General features: G+C 35.1%; 2 protein-coding genes across 2 annotated transcripts in view; both read left to right on the top strand.

The window, feature by feature from the left end:
- LOC136800405 (serine/threonine-protein kinase Nek1-like) overlaps window positions 1–2,925 on the top strand; it is a 10,966-nt gene extending 8,041 nt beyond the window's left edge. The window contains exons 2-9 of the mRNA XM_067057064.1: window positions 787–830; window positions 938–1,018; window positions 1,295–1,370; window positions 1,472–1,589; window positions 1,716–1,779; window positions 1,898–1,955; window positions 2,189–2,377; window positions 2,749–2,925. Of these exons, the coding sequence (XP_066913165.1) occupies window positions 787–830; window positions 938–1,018; window positions 1,295–1,370; window positions 1,472–1,589; window positions 1,716–1,779; window positions 1,898–1,955; window positions 2,189–2,377; window positions 2,749–2,925 (807 nt within the window). The remainder of the gene's footprint in view (window positions 1–786; window positions 831–937; window positions 1,019–1,294; window positions 1,371–1,471; window positions 1,590–1,715; window positions 1,780–1,897; window positions 1,956–2,188; window positions 2,378–2,748) is intronic.
- A 249-nt stretch (window positions 2,926–3,174) lies between these two features.
- Window positions 3,175–16,064, top strand: LOC136800345 (serine/threonine-protein kinase Nek1-like). Its single transcript, XM_067056979.1, has 18 exons — window positions 3,175–3,304; window positions 5,871–5,901; window positions 6,238–6,305; window positions 6,462–6,632; window positions 6,853–6,951; window positions 7,077–7,102; window positions 7,346–7,407; window positions 7,819–7,910; window positions 8,093–8,225; window positions 8,771–9,475; window positions 11,127–11,256; window positions 11,885–11,951; window positions 12,286–12,377; window positions 12,667–12,869; window positions 14,358–14,450; window positions 14,720–14,865; window positions 15,316–15,445; window positions 15,637–16,064. The coding sequence occupies exons 1-18, from the start codon at window positions 3,218–3,220 to the stop codon at window positions 15,654–15,656; spliced, it is 2,355 nt and encodes a 784-aa protein (XP_066913080.1). The 5' UTR covers window positions 3,175–3,217; the 3' UTR covers window positions 15,657–16,064.
- The last annotated feature ends 1,201 nt before the right edge of the window (window positions 16,065–17,265 follow it).

Genomic DNA, 17,265 nt, shown 5'->3' with positions numbered 1-17,265 from the left:
TCAAAACCAAATATCCAACAATGGTACTTTTGAAGGGGGTTAGGCTTTCGATTAATTTTTATTGAATGTTTTACAGAATATTTTCCTGACACGACATCACATAGTGAAGCTTGGCGATTTCGGAATAGCAAGGGTGCTTAAAAAGTATGTAGATATAATTTTCATTGCTACTAGTGTTAACTTTCTTCCAAAAGTTAAAAGGTTTTAGTATAACTTCATCGTATTTCAGAGCTTTAGAATATCATTCATTGAATTTCAGCACAATGGAACTTGCCAGGACATGCATTGGAACTCCATATTACTTATCACCAGAAATCGTGGAAAATCGCCCCTACAATAATAAAAGGTTAAAAATAAGAAGTGTTGAGGTTGTGTAAAAATTTAAAACTAAATTTTTTTGATAGTTTATTCAATTTTTTGATGTTTTTTTTCTAATATTAACAATATTTTGTCTTTTTGAAAAGCTTTCAATATTTATTTTTTCTACGAATTTAGATTTAGTGAAATTTTGCTGTGAAACTAGTTCATGATTCAAAACTACTGGTAGCGTCTGTTACTGCATCTTTGTCTTATCCTATTCGTTTTATGTATTTATCTCCAAACTATTCCCCTAAAGTTATCTTTATTCTCTTTTAGTGACATTTGGAGTCTTGGGTGTGTTTTGTATGAATTGGCAACTTTGAAACATGCGGTAATAATTTGTGTTTTCCTATTACATTTCTGGCAAAAATAACTGGCTTCAATTCAGAGTGACGTACCATAGTAAAGTTTTCCTTATTTTCTTAGTTTGAGGCTGGTAATATGAAAAATTTGGTCTTGAAGATTTGCAGGTAAGTTTGATTCTTCATTTTTAAAACCATTTTGAATGAGCAATATATTATCCTCGAAATTTTGAGGATCTGCCTAATTTTTATCATTTGATTTTTTTTGTATTTAGGGGCTCGTATCCACCTGTCCCACCGAAATATTCATACGAATTACGCTCACTTGTGGCACACTGTTTCAAAAGATCACCATCGTAAGATAACTTTTGAAGTTTAATTATTTATCTGAAATATGTTTGTTCCCTTCTTGATATGCGTAAGTCAATATTGCATTATTTGAATTTTGCTTCCATGCGACGTATACACTCAAAAAATGGCAGATTGCAGGTTTTACCTGAAAAATTTCACATCAGCTTACTTTTTTGAAGGTAAAAGTAAAAAGGTAAAAGAGAAAAGTTGTTTATGTTGTTTTGGAATAAAAAGTGGGAAGTTTTGATTATGAAAGTTTCTTCATTGTCATATTTTTAAAGTGATCGACCATCCATCAACACCTTGTTGAAGAAACCAATTATACAGCAAAGAATCTCTAAATTCCTTTCTCCTGAGGTAAGCAATAGAAACATCATTAACTTGGTCCTAATTATTTTAAGATTTTTCAAAAGAAATACTGGGTTGAATTCAACTTTTTCAATTGACATCTGTTTCAGGAGGTCGAAGAAGAATTTAGTCATACTGTCTTACATCGACAACCAAAGCCTTCACGTGCTGGTGTTGCTGGAAGGCCTCCATCAGCTGCTGCTGGCCCTGTCAAAAAGATCGTCCCTGGTAAATGTAATACTATATCCTGTCAACTGTCTTTAGAATTTTTTTACTGTTATGATTTGGATTCTCTCAGCCATATCTTTAGAATCAATGATCCTCGAAAATACTCTTCTTACTACTGTTTTTAAGCGAAACGACATGGTGACCTGGTATCTGTTTATGGTGTGTCGGTTGCTAAGAAACCAGCCGAAAGGTGAGACAGTCAATTCATGTACAATTTACTTTGAAGATAATACAATAATGAAATCAAATGAACCAATTGGCCTGTGCGAGAACATGAACTAGTTCTGAATTTATTAACATTTTTTTAGAAAACCACCATCGATGGCTCCTTACAAAAGAGTGGAGAAGAAACCTGCAAATGCTCAGGTATTGTCAGATACCAAACAAATGTTTTTGTTTTTGCTTGTCATTCATAGTATTAGTAGGCTCGATTCGTAACAAGCATCACTAAATAAACGTGCAAATTTGGAACAAAGTACCTAACATTTATACCACCTATAAAGCTCTAGAAAAACTTTATAAAAGATGTTAGCGGATGTGACTGATTTCTGCCTTGAACTGTAACAGGGTAAAGAAATTATTCTTCTGTCTCTTGTTAGGGTGTACGAAGTGCAGAAAAGAAGGCAGTTGATGCGAGAGAGCGTCGAAGGAAAGAAGTACTGGCTCAAGAGAAACAATATCACGAACACATCAAGAAGGTGCAGAAACAACGATGGGAAAAACAGCAAGCAGCCAACATTAATCGTGCAAGGGAAGGCGGATGGAAAAATGTTCTTGGTACAGACGAGGTAAAGGCCTTATGTATTTTATTTATTATCAGTGAGGATACGAGTTGAAGTGTAACAATAAAGTTGTTGCGTATTCGTCTTTTTGTATTGCTGTCACGGAATCTGGTATGCTTTTAGAATCATTGAATCATCACCAGGATTTGGTGAAAAAGTTGTAAAGTAACCAAATTCTTAAAAAATAACACAAATGTTTTCGCCAATATTTCAATATATGCGATAATTTGTACATCAAGCAATCAAGTAAGTAGTCTATATTTCTATCATGATGACTATCCTTTTAAGGACAGAAAGCTATACAAATTGACCCTCAGATTCTGAGCGAGTGCGTCTCAATTCTAATCATCAATTTCTTCACTTTATCTTTTCATCAGAAAGATAAGATGAAGAAATACCAGCCAAAAGCTGAAGATAAAGTGGTCGTGAAGAACAAGAGATATATCGAACCTGATGAAAAACCTGATCAACAACCTCTTCATGCTTGGGCAGAGCAAGAACACCAAGCTCACCGCAAAAAGTTTGTCAACTCAATTTGCATCGTTGTCTTTTAATCTTTTTTGTTTCTTTGTTATTATTGATTTGAAAAAATCAATCTTCTTCGCTCAGAATATGTTCGCACGTCACGTAAGAGAATAAAGCCCTTCTATTTGGTGGATGTTTGGACTCAAGTCGTTCTTAAAAATTTACATGATTGTTTAGTTTCTTTTCGGAACGATATAAATACATAATGTCAGAAATGTTTTTATATGTATTTAACTAATGACATTTTCTTTTCAGTCTCGGTGCCGTTAAAAAAGAGAACAGTGAGGATGATGAGAGAGAGAGAAGAAGGAGAAAGCAAGAATGTTGGACGATTTTTGGAGACGTAAAGAAGAAGCTGCTGCAAATAAAGCACGTGTGTCGGAAGCCTTAGCTGGTCCACGTCATCATGTAAGTCAAGAAAAGGTTTAAGTTTACACCCGCCTTTAATCGGCCACTGCTAATTTTTAACCCTATGCCAATTAGAGCCGTAAATAACACCAAAACTTTGAAAGATCACCAAATCGGCTTCCCTAACGTTCATTTCTAATTAATCGATGCTTTTTCCTTAGTCTGGATAAAGAGCAGAAAAATCAATAATTTTCTTCTAAATATACTTCAATCAAATTAAATCGAGTAAAACTGTTAAAACTTGAAAAGTGCTAAATTTTGGCACTTACTACACCGGCCTTTTTTAACATTAATCCACTGAAACCCCAAAATTAACACCAACAATGTCCTGTGCGAAAAGAAATAAACCAGCTGCGCTGGAAGCTCCGGCTTAAGAGATTAAAAGATGTGAAAGATGAGTTGTTGAGTTAGTTGTGTTAGAACGTTGCCCACAAACTACTAATCAGAACAGATCAGAAAGCAAAGTAATAATTCTATTGCAGAGCGACTATGAGAAATAATCTTAACGAATATAAATGAACCAGCTGAAAGTTTAGCTCTTCTAAGTGATTACACGCGCACTTTCTTGCCTAAAGAACCAACCCCACCCCCCCCACTCATCCTCGACTAAAAAGTTCAAAATTGGAGCTAAAGGAGATAAACGTTTTGGGAGTCAAAATTTCCAAGTTCTTATAAATTTTTTTATTCTAAACTTCCCAATATTATTATTATTATTATTAATTATTTGGTAAAGAAGGTCTAAGTTTTGTAAAATATACAATGCAGTAAAATACTGATGTGGACCTACTAAAATTGTAAAATAAAATATAAGATAGTTATAAAAATATAAATAAATGGATGATATTTATTGCATGATTATAATAAAATAAGTAATTGTATAAATATGTTAAAGTCAATTAGTATTAAAGTCTTTATAAAAAAGTATATATAAACCTGGATAGTGAAGCCATGATGCGCCGTTGATTTGATTGTCCGGATAAAATTTTGAAGAGAAAAATAGCCTAAATTAAAGGCCACGGCTTTTAGTAGCTAAGCATTATTTTTTCTGTTGGGAAAATACTTGGAGGAGAGTAGGATAAACCAAATAAAATGGTACAATAGTGTGAATGTAATAAATAGTGGTATATTTGGAAAAAACCTGTTTCGGGTTTGAAAAATCTTCAAAAGGAACGGTCGCCCCAGCCAATGAAATTACGACAAAGTCCAAAAAATATCATTTTCAGTTATAACACTGTGAAAATTTCTCTGATCTTGTTAAAATTTACACAGGAATTGTGTTTTAATATCCTTTACTGAATTCTTATAGTGATATGTTTGTAAAAAATCTGTGTCGGGTTTGAAAAATCAAAAGGAACGGTCGCCCCAGCCAATGAAATTACGACAAAGTCCAAAACAATCATTTTCAGCCATAACACTGTGAAAATTTCTCCAATCTTGTTCAGATTTACACAGGAATTGTGTTTTAGTATCCTTTACTGAATTCTTATAGTGATATGTTTGTAAAAAATCTGTGTCGGGTTTGAAAAATCAAAAGGAACGGTTGCCAGCCGCGATGAATTTACGACAAAGTCCAAAACGATCATTTTCAGCAGCCATAACACTGTGAAAATTTCTCCAATCTTGTTCAAATTTCCACAGGATTTGTGTTTTTAGTATCCTTTACTGAATTCTCATAGTGATATGTTTGTAAAAAATCTGTGTTGGGTTTGAAAAATCAAAAGGAACGGTCACCAGTCGCGATGAAATTACGAAAAAGTCCAAAAACGATCATTTTCAGCCATAACACTATGAAGATTTCTCCAATCTTGTTCAAATTTACACAGGAATTGTGTTTTAGTATCATTTATTGAATTCTCATAGTGATATGTTTGTAAAAAATCTATGTCGGGTTTGAAAAATCAAAAGGAACGGTCGCCAGTACAAAACAGGATCATTTTCAGCCATACACATAACACCATAAAAATTACTCAGATCGTTTTCAAATTTGCACTGTAATGTTGTAATTTTAGTATTCTCTTTTGAATTCCAATGGCTGTGTGTTTGAAAGTTTCATTTCCAAGTTACTTACAGAGTTTTATGGTTTTGTGCGTCTAGAAGAGAAGTTAGATCAGCTGACAATTCATGGCCAAAATTTCTCCAAAGTCTTTCCACATTGTAAGAGAACCAGTATGCATCAAACTTCTCATAAATCATGTCCAAAACATCATGAATAATGATGAAAATGATCAATTTTTCACTGAGATTTGCCCACAGTCAGCTAGCCCACTTTCGGCAGCCATCTTTTTCTAAATACTTTCCGCGAATCAAATCACAATATTATCGAAATCCAGATAATCCGTTTTTATTAAATCGGAATAGATCATCGGATTAGATAAACAAACAAAAAATGTCTTGACCGTCGTCGTCGGACGAGAGAGAATTTAAGGCTCCTAGGCCGGAGCAAAAAGGTAAGGTAATTAACTCTCCGTATGATATTTTGCCCTATTTTTGCTTCACTGGGTTGTTTTGTTTGTATCCTTTGAAACAAGTAAGTGAGTATAATAATTCTCAATTCTCTCAAATTTAGAACCCAATTCTTGATTATCATGAAAATAGAAGTAAGTATAATATTGCTTTAATCGGATTAATTTTCACGAATTCGATTTTGCGATTTTGCGTTTTCGCGAAAATAAACTCGCTTAATCGCCTGAGATTCGCGAAATTAAATCCACGCGAAACTTTTGATATTGATTTTCAGCCTTAATACTATTTTGACAAAAAATGGCGTTTTAGGGAAATTTTCAACTTATTTTTGGCTGAGTAGCCTGGATTAGCGATTCATTTTTCAAGGTATCCACACATTTCATTGTCATGTCACTGACTATTGGCAATATCTATTTCACCAAATAAGTCGAAGTTAGTTATTACCCTTTAGTAACAAACACCTTTTTTAGTGAAGAAGGAAAAACCTGTGGTATCACGCCCACCTATTCATCCAGGTGCCAGAAATCCTCAAGAAGCCGTGAGTTCAATTTTTCGCTGATTAACTTCGTCTAGCTTTGAAATAGTCCAGATTTATCGGAGATCGCAACTGATTTAGTCCATAATGTTATTTGAATAAGTAATATAGCAAAATTTCTCGGTAGACTTTGAAGGATATTTTTCTTGTTTTGAAAAGGAATATTTGCGACAGTTGGAACAGATTCGTAAACAGAATTACAAGGATCGTCAAATCATGCGAGGGAATACCCCTTCAGTGGATCGACCTTCTTCCAACAATAAAGTTTCGGTTGCAGGAGATCCAAAGGTCGATCCTGATGCCAGAAGAAGGAAGATTCAAGAATTGAAGGTGAATAGGCTTACCAAACTGCTGCTCAAAGTCTTGTTTTGAACTAGTTATCATATGTCGACTTTCATCTCTTACCTCGAACAATAATAAATGCTAAAAAAATTAAATTGCTTCAAAGGGAAATTGCTCTACCTTTAGGAACGAATACCATTACAATATTTAGTAGTTGTTTCCAGAGACTAGAGAATAACACTTTTATATTTCGATTATTTTTTGTTAGGAACAAGCGGACCGTCGAGCAGCCATGCTTAAAGAGCAATTGGAAAAGAGACGCCAACAAATTGAAAAACAAGTAGAAAAAGACAGAATGGAGAGAATGGTTTGTTTTTCACTTACCTTTTCCGGATCTCAAAGTTCTTCGATTTTAAGTTTTAGAGTCAAGGTTTCATTGACTTGACAAAGGCACAATTTCCTTTAAACATATTTATTTTTTTGCTTTTCTAGAAAAAGTGGAGACAAGAGCGAGAGAAGTAAGTCTTTTCGCATTCACTCTAATAGATGCTAGATATTATTTGAATATTCAGAGCCGTTCCGAAAAAATTTAACAACGAGTCTGGACCCTCCATTGATGCTATCAAATGATGCATACACACACCCCCTTCTCACAGGCCCGGTAGGATTTTTTCGGCCAGTGGGGATGAAAATAACGAACTGGATGCACTCACGGCTTTCTTCTTTCAAATCTTACAACGTTAACATTTTTTCTGTTTCAGCTGTCGCGCCTCTCCAACGCCCCAAGTTTACCAACCACCAAAGAGGGAGGACAATAAAAAAGGTTTGAAAACTTTTGGTTCAAGCGAAATGTACTACACATTTTTTTTTGTTTTTTTAAGAAACACACTTTTAAGAAACATGAGGTTTAGAATGCCTAAAAACTAAGAAACATGCTAAGACTGAGAATGAGAAAATAACATTTTTTAATTAGGTTTTTTTTTAAGAACCTTCCAATCCAGTCTTCCATGAGGCTGATTATGTCAAGTTTAGAAACATGTAAGAAACATTTAAGGCTCAAAAGGTCGATTTCTTAAGAAACATTGAGGCTGCTTGGTAAAACTAGTTTCTTAAAAAAAACGTGTAATTTGTTTAGATATTTTTACTTGGATTCATTTTTTGGTTTGTGCAGTTGGCTAAAACGCGAAAATCACTAATATCCGAAGATTTTATGTTTTTCCATTTTTTCTTTTAGAAGAAAAGAAAGAGATTGCCGTTCCGTCAATTGGTATGGAAACGGCAATGAGGGAGGTTGGTCAACCCAAACTTTTCAGATCCTTGTCAGAGGTAATATAACTTCCATGTTGTACTGAAGTCTATCCGAAGGTCACAATCAATCAATTTAGCCCCTTTTTTTTCTTAGTCCTTTTATGTCGTACATAAGTCTATCGCTCTATGAAATTCAATTTCATTTTGAAATGAATTTAAGTCATGCCGGTGAAATAGCTCTTCAAAATCCTTTTTAATAGGGTGAAATTCACAACTTGGTAAAACCACAGAAGCGAGAAAATATTCGTCGAAAAGCATGGGGAGCAGCCGATAAAAATGCTATCCCATCGTTTGCAAATATTCCACTTGAAATCACTGCATCAGCTATGGAAGGTAAATCAATAAACTACCCTCCACGTGGCGAGTAGAAACAAAAAGCAAAAAGTGTCGTGGGCTTGAAAAAATCACTATAGCATGTTTAATGTTTGGTGTGAGAATTTTGCTGGAGAATTCACCTTTAAAATCACCGTATTATAATATAGACGTGAGCTCCCTGTATACTGACCTAACTCTGGACTAAACACTTTGTTCAGGTAGGGATCGAGAAGAGAGTTGGTTTTCGTTCTCATCTTGATATCATTATACTTTCATTGGTCAAGATAAAGAGCTAGAGTCTAATTCCAGGGGGGGTCGAAATTTGGTCAAAATTGATCAAATTTGTTCCGCTAAGGGTCGTAAAATTCCAAAAAATGTCCTTTGTTTTCCCCTTTTTAGTCCCAGTAAGGGTCCAAAGTTTGAAAGTCGGGCGGCATCCCCCCGTCAGCTCGCAACCCTAGTACCTCGCCCCCCGGGGTCTAATTCTTCTTTAGTTGTCAAAAGCTTTTAAGTTTGGAATTGACTTGTTCGATAATGTGTTTAATGTTATTTCATTGTTTCAGCGACCCGCGTAATCGAACCAACCATCAAAAACGAAGTCGAGCAAAGTTTTGTAAATCAAGACAAGAACGAACCGAGAAAAGGTTGGGATAATCAAGGCAAAACGCAATTCGTTTCCAAACTCCATGATATGGATCTACTCGGAACACAAATACCAACTATGACCATTAATAATATTGATTCTAAGGATGTCCCGAAACCAGGACAAACAATTACTATAGAAAATAAAAGGGACGTAGCTAAACCAGGAGAGACAATAATCTTGAACAAGGACATTCCGAAACAAGGCGAAACTATAACGCTTGAACACTCAGCGAACAAAAGCAGTATACCAAACATTGGAGGAAATAGTAACAAAACCATTGTTTTATCAGTTGATAAAAATGATGTAGAAAACTCTAAACGTGGTGAAGTTTCTCCAATTAGACAAGAAAAGACATTGAACAACGAAAACCAAGACGGCTCAACAGATTCGAAGAAACTGCAAAAATTATCTTCTAATGAAAACAAAGAACAAGAGCCAACATCACAATCAGCCAATGAAAAGCTAGAAGTGACGCAATCAACCAATCAGGGGTCCGAGAAAGAAAAGTTCGAAGTAGACGATCTTGAAGTGATTGAGATTTCTGATAACAAGGTTGAGACAGAAGTTTCTGTTGAAGATAAAACGAATGAAAAGACTGTCAAAAATGCTTGGTCTGATGGAGGTACTGTTTGATTTTAATATTTGTTAATCTTTAAATTCTTTTGTTTTGTTTTGGGTAGTGAATTGTCAGCCAGAGTAGAGGTCATCCATATAGTACGTACACAGTGAAGGGGGAGAGAAGGGCTTAGCAAAAGCGTACGTCTATTGTTTAAATAACGTCATTTCTATTGTTCTCTGTACAAGGGGATCCCCGGAGGAGATGGCAAAAATCTGGAATTCTTTTGCGTTCTTACTATGTGGATGATATAACCCCGTATAACCCTGTAGTGTTACGGTGAACTTTCACCAGCTCTGATCCTTAAACTACAGTAGAACGTGTACTAAAACCTAAAGAATATCACCTGTATTGTGAGTCATCTTATGATTATAATGACGAGACCACACCTTCAACCAGGATGTTAGATACAGTTGACAACCTCTAATTCGATTTTCAAGGGGAATCAGACATTCATCGAATACGTGTGAACGTATAGTGTTGTATTATAGCAGATTGATCATTCCCCTAATTCCCCTAATTCGATACGCACGAAGTAAATCGAATGATAGAGAGCAAAATATAAGATGGATAGATTCGATCAATTTAAAAGCGGATCAGGATAAATATCGAATGTGTTACGGAAAACAATTAGTTCTGTGTTGGGGAATCGGATTTCGAAATCCTAATTTAAGCATATAAATAGGAATTAGAAACTCTTTCATAAAGGTCTATTTACACTTAACACAATCCCTCAAGAGAATTTTCATCGAAAACGGGAGTCTATCAAATCATAAAGTGTCGAATAGTACTTTCAACTGCTCTAACTTGGGACTATCTGACAAAACATGGGACGGCAATTCGGACACCATTTCACCGAATCTCCAAAGTCATTTGATTTGAATTAATGAACGGCGTATTAGAAAATACCCGATTTCTCTTTCGCACCGAGTAAGCTTTTAAATCGAAATATGAAAAAAATCCGTAGTGGAACACACGCGAATGTCTGGAACGAAAAAGACCAAATTAGTGGCAAAACGATGGGGCGTTTGACGTCACTCGCGTGACAAGTTACACACTCGTTATTTGTTAATCCCATCGGGCGATAGCTAGTTAGGCGGCTAGGCGGTGGGCATTCTCTAATTCTCCAATCGGCGCCCGGTCATTTTGAATGAAAACAAAAAAAATTAAAAAGGGCGCGCTATCAGTGAAAGTTATCGTGACATGTTGTGACAGAAAAATATGATTGATAAACTTGGTGGAGCTATCAAAACAAATTTGTTCTCAAAGAGATTTAACAGTAAGTGAAAATACAGGCCAGAATATCAACAGTCCCATGTTTTGACCAATCGTCCCAAGTTAGAGCAGTTGACGGACGGTAGAGCGCCGTTTTTTGAGAGTTTCTCAAGGAAACATGTACTTTCAATTCCATCGAATACGGGGAGTCTCTCGAATAATAGAAAGTTGGCTTTTAGAGAGTGTCAACCGTAGTATTAAATTTGAATAAGAGTGTGGGATAGCTGGTTTTCCACCTGGCTTCTCATCAGGACCAAATTGACCTGAGACACGGAGACAGGGTTGCCAAAGTGCAATCAAATGTTTAACCACTCACAAATGATAAATGGGCATTATTTTGCCTTTAACTTATATACCTTGTCAAACTCTTTTTGCTATTCAGTTTCTCAAAAACCTCCCGAATCGACTCCAGAGAAGCTTTCAAATATTGAAGTGAACAAATCACCAACTGACACGCAATCAAGACACGAAACAAGTGGAGACAGTAGTGTTGAAATGTCTGAGGAAGAGTGGTTAGTAACACATTGATACTCCACAATTTTTTACTGTCAAGCACACTCATTGGGCTTTTCCGGAAAAAACTTTGAATATGGGGGGGGGTGGAGGATTTAACAATTAACCCCCCCCCCCCCGAACAAAGTTACTTTTGGCCCCTCGAAGAACGGGTTTTACCCCCGGACAAGCATCAGTTGACCCCCCAAATTACTCCCGGACATAGCAAATTTTGATGATTTTTCGCTACCCTCCGGACAATGTATCCTCCACCGCACATGTACGGACATTTTCTGGAAGAGCCCAATTCTCTTGACTTATTATATGTCTTTTTATATACTGGGATTTATACTTACTCGTCAACTCGAAACCGGCAAATGTTTTCCCGTTTCGATAAAGAATGCAATTTGTACAAGATGGAGAGATAACATTCAACTGTTAATTATCTTAAACGGAAGCAATTATTTAAATCAAACCTCATGTAAACATCTTTCTGTAATCAAAAAAATAATTTTTTAATGCAAGAAGAAGATACATCATAAACGATGCTTTATTCTCTTGGCTTACACTTGAACACATTTTTTGATCATTCCATTTCTTCACTGCTATTGACAGTAAGTTCTTTCCCTCCATTTATTCTTGCTTCAGTTCGTTCCATACGCCGAATCGATCATTTGGATTACAAAGTGGAAGTTATGATATCAAAGAGAAAAAGGTAGAGTGAAGTCTCAGTGATAGATTCACTGAAAAGATTATTTAATTTTAAACATTTTTGAAATTCTTCTAACTTGCTTCTTTGTCTTCTTATGCAAATTAACATTTTATGTATTAATGAATGTAGAAATCACCTCAACAGATTATTGATCGTCCATTAACGAAATTTTTGTTGCTTTCTACACCAACATAACTTTTCATTAGCCTGGTTGGCAGACCTCTATATAGATATACTTCCTAAATAGTTTACTATAAGAGACTTTTTCGTCAGAGGATGAGCAAAAACCTACTGTACTTCTATATAGACTGTTATCGTCACTTTACTTTTTTCGCAGTTACTACGAACATGTTCGTTACCAGACCTCCGACCAGCAGCCCTTGATGACGTCATAGAAGAAGACGAGGAAAACTCCGAAGAACATGCCAGGTAAACTTATGTTACGGGAAGCCCTCTTAGTCTCTAATACTCTTCCTGTATAACTTCGAATAAACGCCCCCTTCTTAAACGCCCCTTGAATAAACGCCCCTTCTTAAAGGAAGAATTTTTAATAAACGCCCCCTCAAATAAACGCCCCTGTCAAGTAGCTGTCAGGAAGCATCATTTGAAGGGAAGCTTTTTTATAGAGTTATTCGGCTGTGCCATATGGAAAATGACGTCAAAATAGGTTCTGATTTTTTTTGTTCACACGTGTGTTATGAAAAGTTTTTTCTTCCAGTGATAAACAAGAGTCTGAGGTAAAAGATGTTAAAGAAGAAGATAACCGAGAAGCGAATGAAGATGAAGAGGAGGAGGAAGAGGAGGAGGAAGATGAAGAAGAAGAAGTTTCTGATGCTGAAGCGGACGCAGACGATGATGACGAATTTGATGATTATGAAAGCATGTTGGAATCCATGAGAAATGTCCTTGGTAAAACTGCAGGTATGTCTTTATTGTTTAAGATTTTCTTTCGAAAAATATTAAATTTTAAATGATATTCAAATAGTACGAACACATTCTCGTTGTTAATTTTCAGTTTTCCTCTTCTTTTTAAAAGTACCATTTTTATGTTTCAGCTAAAGAAGCTACAATCAACAACAACAGTAAGTCGGATATTCATCGTATTAATCACGCACTTTATCGTTTTAATTGACTCACTTCCAACAACTGTTCTTGGCAGCTGTCGTCATGCTGGCAATCGAAAATGAGTTTACAAATCGAAAATGTGGTTTCTCGACTAACCTGATAATAATAATACACTCTTACGGACGAAATTATTTGGTTATGAGCGAAGCAGTTTTGCTATATTGTGCAAGTACCTTTAACTTCTATCCCAAGCGAAAATTTGCTATGAAATTTGCTATATAAATCACATCTTCAAACCGATGATTTTATCAAAATGACCTTGAATGGTTTGGCTTAAAGCCACGAAAACTTTCTCGGTTTGGTAGCTAGGACTGCGAAAAATGCCGTTTTAAAATGGTGTACCCTAGCAGTGAACAGCAAAAAAATAACCGGAAGCCGAAACATGGACTTAGAATCTGAAGTTGATCAGATTGCCGTGCGGGCGGCACGCATCTAAGCAATCTAAGCAGTGGTTCTTCGGTTTTAAATGTTTATTTTGCTGTTAAATGAAAAAAAATTAGTTTGAACGGTGACAGAAAGGATCTTCATCATCCCTCGACTTTTAACAGCAAGTATCATATATCAAATAAGGTCAATCAATGAGAGGTTTTTGCAAGTCGCGCGGGCGGAAGGAGTGCTCTTTTAGTGAACGAAACTTACCTTGCAAAATCAAGTGGATATTCAATGATAAAGAAGTACGGAGGTAATCAAATTTGTCGAATTTGTCAAGAATTAAATCAAAACTGCCCAAGAACCAACAAACCATCTTTGTACATTTTTGTTTTTGTTTTATTTTTATCTTTTGATGATTTCGACAGACGATTCGTGATTTGAATAAAAATGTTCGATCATTCGACGAATATCGTTCGATTTTATTAAGGCACCATTTACACTAGAATAACTAGAAGGAAAAAAGGAGCGATGCGCGGGCGGCGGCGGGTGTTGTGCCGCCGTGGATTATGTGGTGTGTTTGGCATTAAGGCTCTTACGACCCTGTCTCTATAGCGGCTTTATTAGAGGGATTTTTAGAGTGTCTCTTATTTTGCTAGCAACTTGCGAATTGAGGTGGAGTCTGGATCGCTTCGCAACCCTTATACAATACGGCTACGAAATTATTTGGACTTCTTTGATGCCAATTTACATTTTAAAAGTAGTTATTTGACATTTTTAAAGTTTTGTTCAAAAACAATTTCGCGGATAAGACCTTTCTAAATTTCCATTGGGACTTAATTTTACTGATGACACCCAAATCCGCGAAAATTTATCTCTTATTGGAGTTACTCATTTATTCATCCTTCATTTCAGTGACAATGGAGAATGGGCAAGCGAACGAACAAGAGAACAATGAAGAGGATGAAGATGAAGATGATGAATGGGAAGAAGAAAGAGATGATGAAGGTTCCCTGTCAAACTCCCTTGAATTAGAAAATGAAAAGTTTCTGTACTTCAAGGCTTCATTTCCCTGTCAAACCCCCTTGCATTAGAAAATGAAAGTTTCATTACTTCAAGGCTTTATTTCAACTCTCAGTAAACATCCAATTACCGACATGATGAATCAGCATTTTACGTTTTCTTGAAGGATTGTGTACTTCTTGGTCACTCATTTTCAAGTCACATGGGATATTTTAAGATTATGAGCTAACTTTGATTGATCTTTTCATTTGCAGAGGTATCAAATAAAAATCAAAAGAATGTCCTCCAAACAGACGGAGGTGATCGAGAAAATCTGTTTTCACGAATCGAGGAATCAAGAATGGCTTTAGAAAATGAGTTGGGAATGGATCTTTTTATCAAGGTGTACCGACATGTACAGGTGTGTATTCATGATATGCACCTTTGCAATGTCTTCTGACATTACATCACGGAACCAACAGCTGATTGGTTGTAAGTGACGTAAAATCAGTCAATACGTCACTCTCAACCAATCAGCTGTTGGTCTATAGAAGACATTGTAATGGTGCTTATCATGAATTTCAAGGGTTTATTTCATTTCTTTTGTTTCATCCAGTTTGAATGAATGGTCAGAGTTTGAAAAATTTGTTTTCCCTGATTTAGGTTCATTTTTCTTAAGAAATCAACTTCTCAGACGGGCAGGTATTAGAGCAAAAATAGTATGAAAAATGAAAATAATTTTGGTTGAATTAACCATCTTAAAAGTAGCAGGCTCAAAAATAAGTGTCTAATGTCACCGAAATTTATTTAAGAGATCTACAAGTAGCAACAAAGGGTGAGACTTTCTTCTTCTCTCTCTCCACTGTCACAGATGATGCAAGATAACGAAGATGATGAACTTGAGATGGGAACAACCGAAATCTCTCAACTACTCGGTGATAAAGAAAATCTGTACCAAAAAATACTTTATCTTGTTATCGCTGACTCAGCCTATTCTGAAGGTAAGCTGATTGACAGGTGATAGATGATTAAACCACAGTTACCACCCTTCCCTTGAATGTGTATGTATTTTTATCAGGGCTGTAAAGATTCAAAAGCTCAAAAATTCTCTGTCTAGGATTGTAAATTTTATATTATACTTTTAATCTTATTTCAGCCTCTAAAGTTTACACTTGTTAAATTTATCTCTCAGGAAACGATGGCACATTTTGAAACGTAAAACACGTAACGTTGATATGAAACAGAAGATATTGGAATATCAGAACCCAGTGGTAAGAATTACTAATCATCAAACGTGACAACTAAAGTTAATTACAACAATGATTATTTTGTTAACAAAACAAATAGGGTAGAATCAAAAATCAAAAATAATTATTTGTATTTATATCCTACATATATGATAATTAACAAGCAACCAAGTATAGATTTTTATAAAGTTTCCTGCTACTCTTTACGGAATTTCAAAATCAATAGTAGGAAACGAAATTGACGATTCGACTTTTTGCCAAACTATCCATCAGCATAACAGGACAACAGTAAACTGACGTGAAAGTGATTTTTTCATCCACTGTAACTTGCAGCACTTCTTGAATTTACTGTTAGACATGGATGTTGAGTGAGTGTTATCAGAATAAAAAAACATACTAAGGGACTCTGAGGACTTTGAGACTGATGTTTTTAAGTCAGTTTGAAAATAATAGATTATAAAATACCTGTTTTCAAAATATATTTTTCCTGGTAAAATAGTATTGCCCTTGGTACCATTGCTAGTGGTTTTTAACTCAAACTAAATCGGATAGATATTATAAAATTTTATCGACAGTTGTCGAAAGCGTATGTTCCCTGATACCTACGCGAAACAAAGAAACGAAAATGTTTGTACGAATGTGGAGATTTCTCTGTAAATATTCTTTTTTGATTGTATAATGTTGTGATTTTTTGTTTTATACCTTACGATATTTTTATTTTAGTACAGAAAATATGATGAAAATAGTTTTAAATTTATTATAAAAGAAAGCTTCAAATGACCTCTAATTACTCAGCTCTCTCCAAGTTGTCATTGACCTCAAATTCCGATTGAAGATATAAACAGGGTGGGATAATGACCCCTCTAATAAGTGAACGTCTTTCAAGGCTGTCAAAGGGTGCAAAGGTGTGAAAGTTTACTTTAGGGAAAGATATTTCAGATCTCGGAAAGGGTTAAAAATCTGTAAAAATTTTCCCATAATTATTCACTATAGTCACAATTATGACCAAAGAAGTAATAAGAGAGACTAATATCCATTAAATTGATGAGTTGATTTTTTTTTCGAGTTCAATTTCGAAATGAATAGAAATATTGCAAGGAAAATAAAGGAAAAATCCTATGGCGCGCCAAAGCGGAAATAAATACTATCTTTTTAAAACAATACTATCTTCGTTTAAAACATACTATCTTTTTTTAAAAACATACTATCTTCGTTTAAAACATACTATCTTTTTTAAAACATACTATTTTTTGCTTAAAAAATACTATTTTCGTTTAAAACATAGTATCTTTAAAAAATAATACTATTTTTACTATCTTTCATACTATCTTTTTAAAACAATACTATCTTTGTTGTAAACATACTATCTTCGTTTAAAAAATACTATCTTTTAAAAAAATACTATCTTTTTAAAAAATACTATCTTTTTTCGAATATAGGTTGCCTCGATTATTCAAATTTGTGTAATTTTCATTTTGAGGGGCGTGTAATGGGCGTTGGTTTTTCGTGTTTATTTTATATGGCCTCATCCGCCCACATGCAGGACCAACATAACAAGATGACGTCCGGCTCCC

The sequence above is a fragment of the Clytia hemisphaerica genome, unplaced genomic scaffold (assembly GCF_902728285.1).
Source record: "Clytia hemisphaerica strain Z4C2 unplaced genomic scaffold, Clytia hemisphaerica genome assembly, whole genome shotgun sequence".
In the NCBI taxonomy this organism is placed as follows: Eukaryota; Metazoa; Cnidaria; class Hydrozoa; order Leptothecata; family Clytiidae; genus Clytia; species Clytia hemisphaerica.
Note: the sequence above shows the minus strand (reverse complement) of the source record. Positions and strands in the feature narration are given on the sequence as shown.

What these genes read in the sequence shown, in the direction of transcription:
- LOC136800345 (XM_067056979.1), top strand. Translation starts at nt 3,218, where the DNA reads ATGTTGGACGATTTTTGGAGACGTAAAGAAGAAGCTGCTGCAAATAAA. An exon ending in GGAAGATTCAAGAATTGAAG is followed by an intron (nt 6,633 to 6,852) that starts GTGAATAGGCTT and finishes ATTTTTTGTTAG; the next exon opens with GAACAAGCGGACCGTCGAGC. An exon ending in AGGTGTACCGACATGTACAG is followed by an intron (nt 14,866 to 15,315) that starts GTGTGTATTCAT and finishes CCACTGTCACAG; the next exon opens with ATGATGCAAGATAACGAAGA.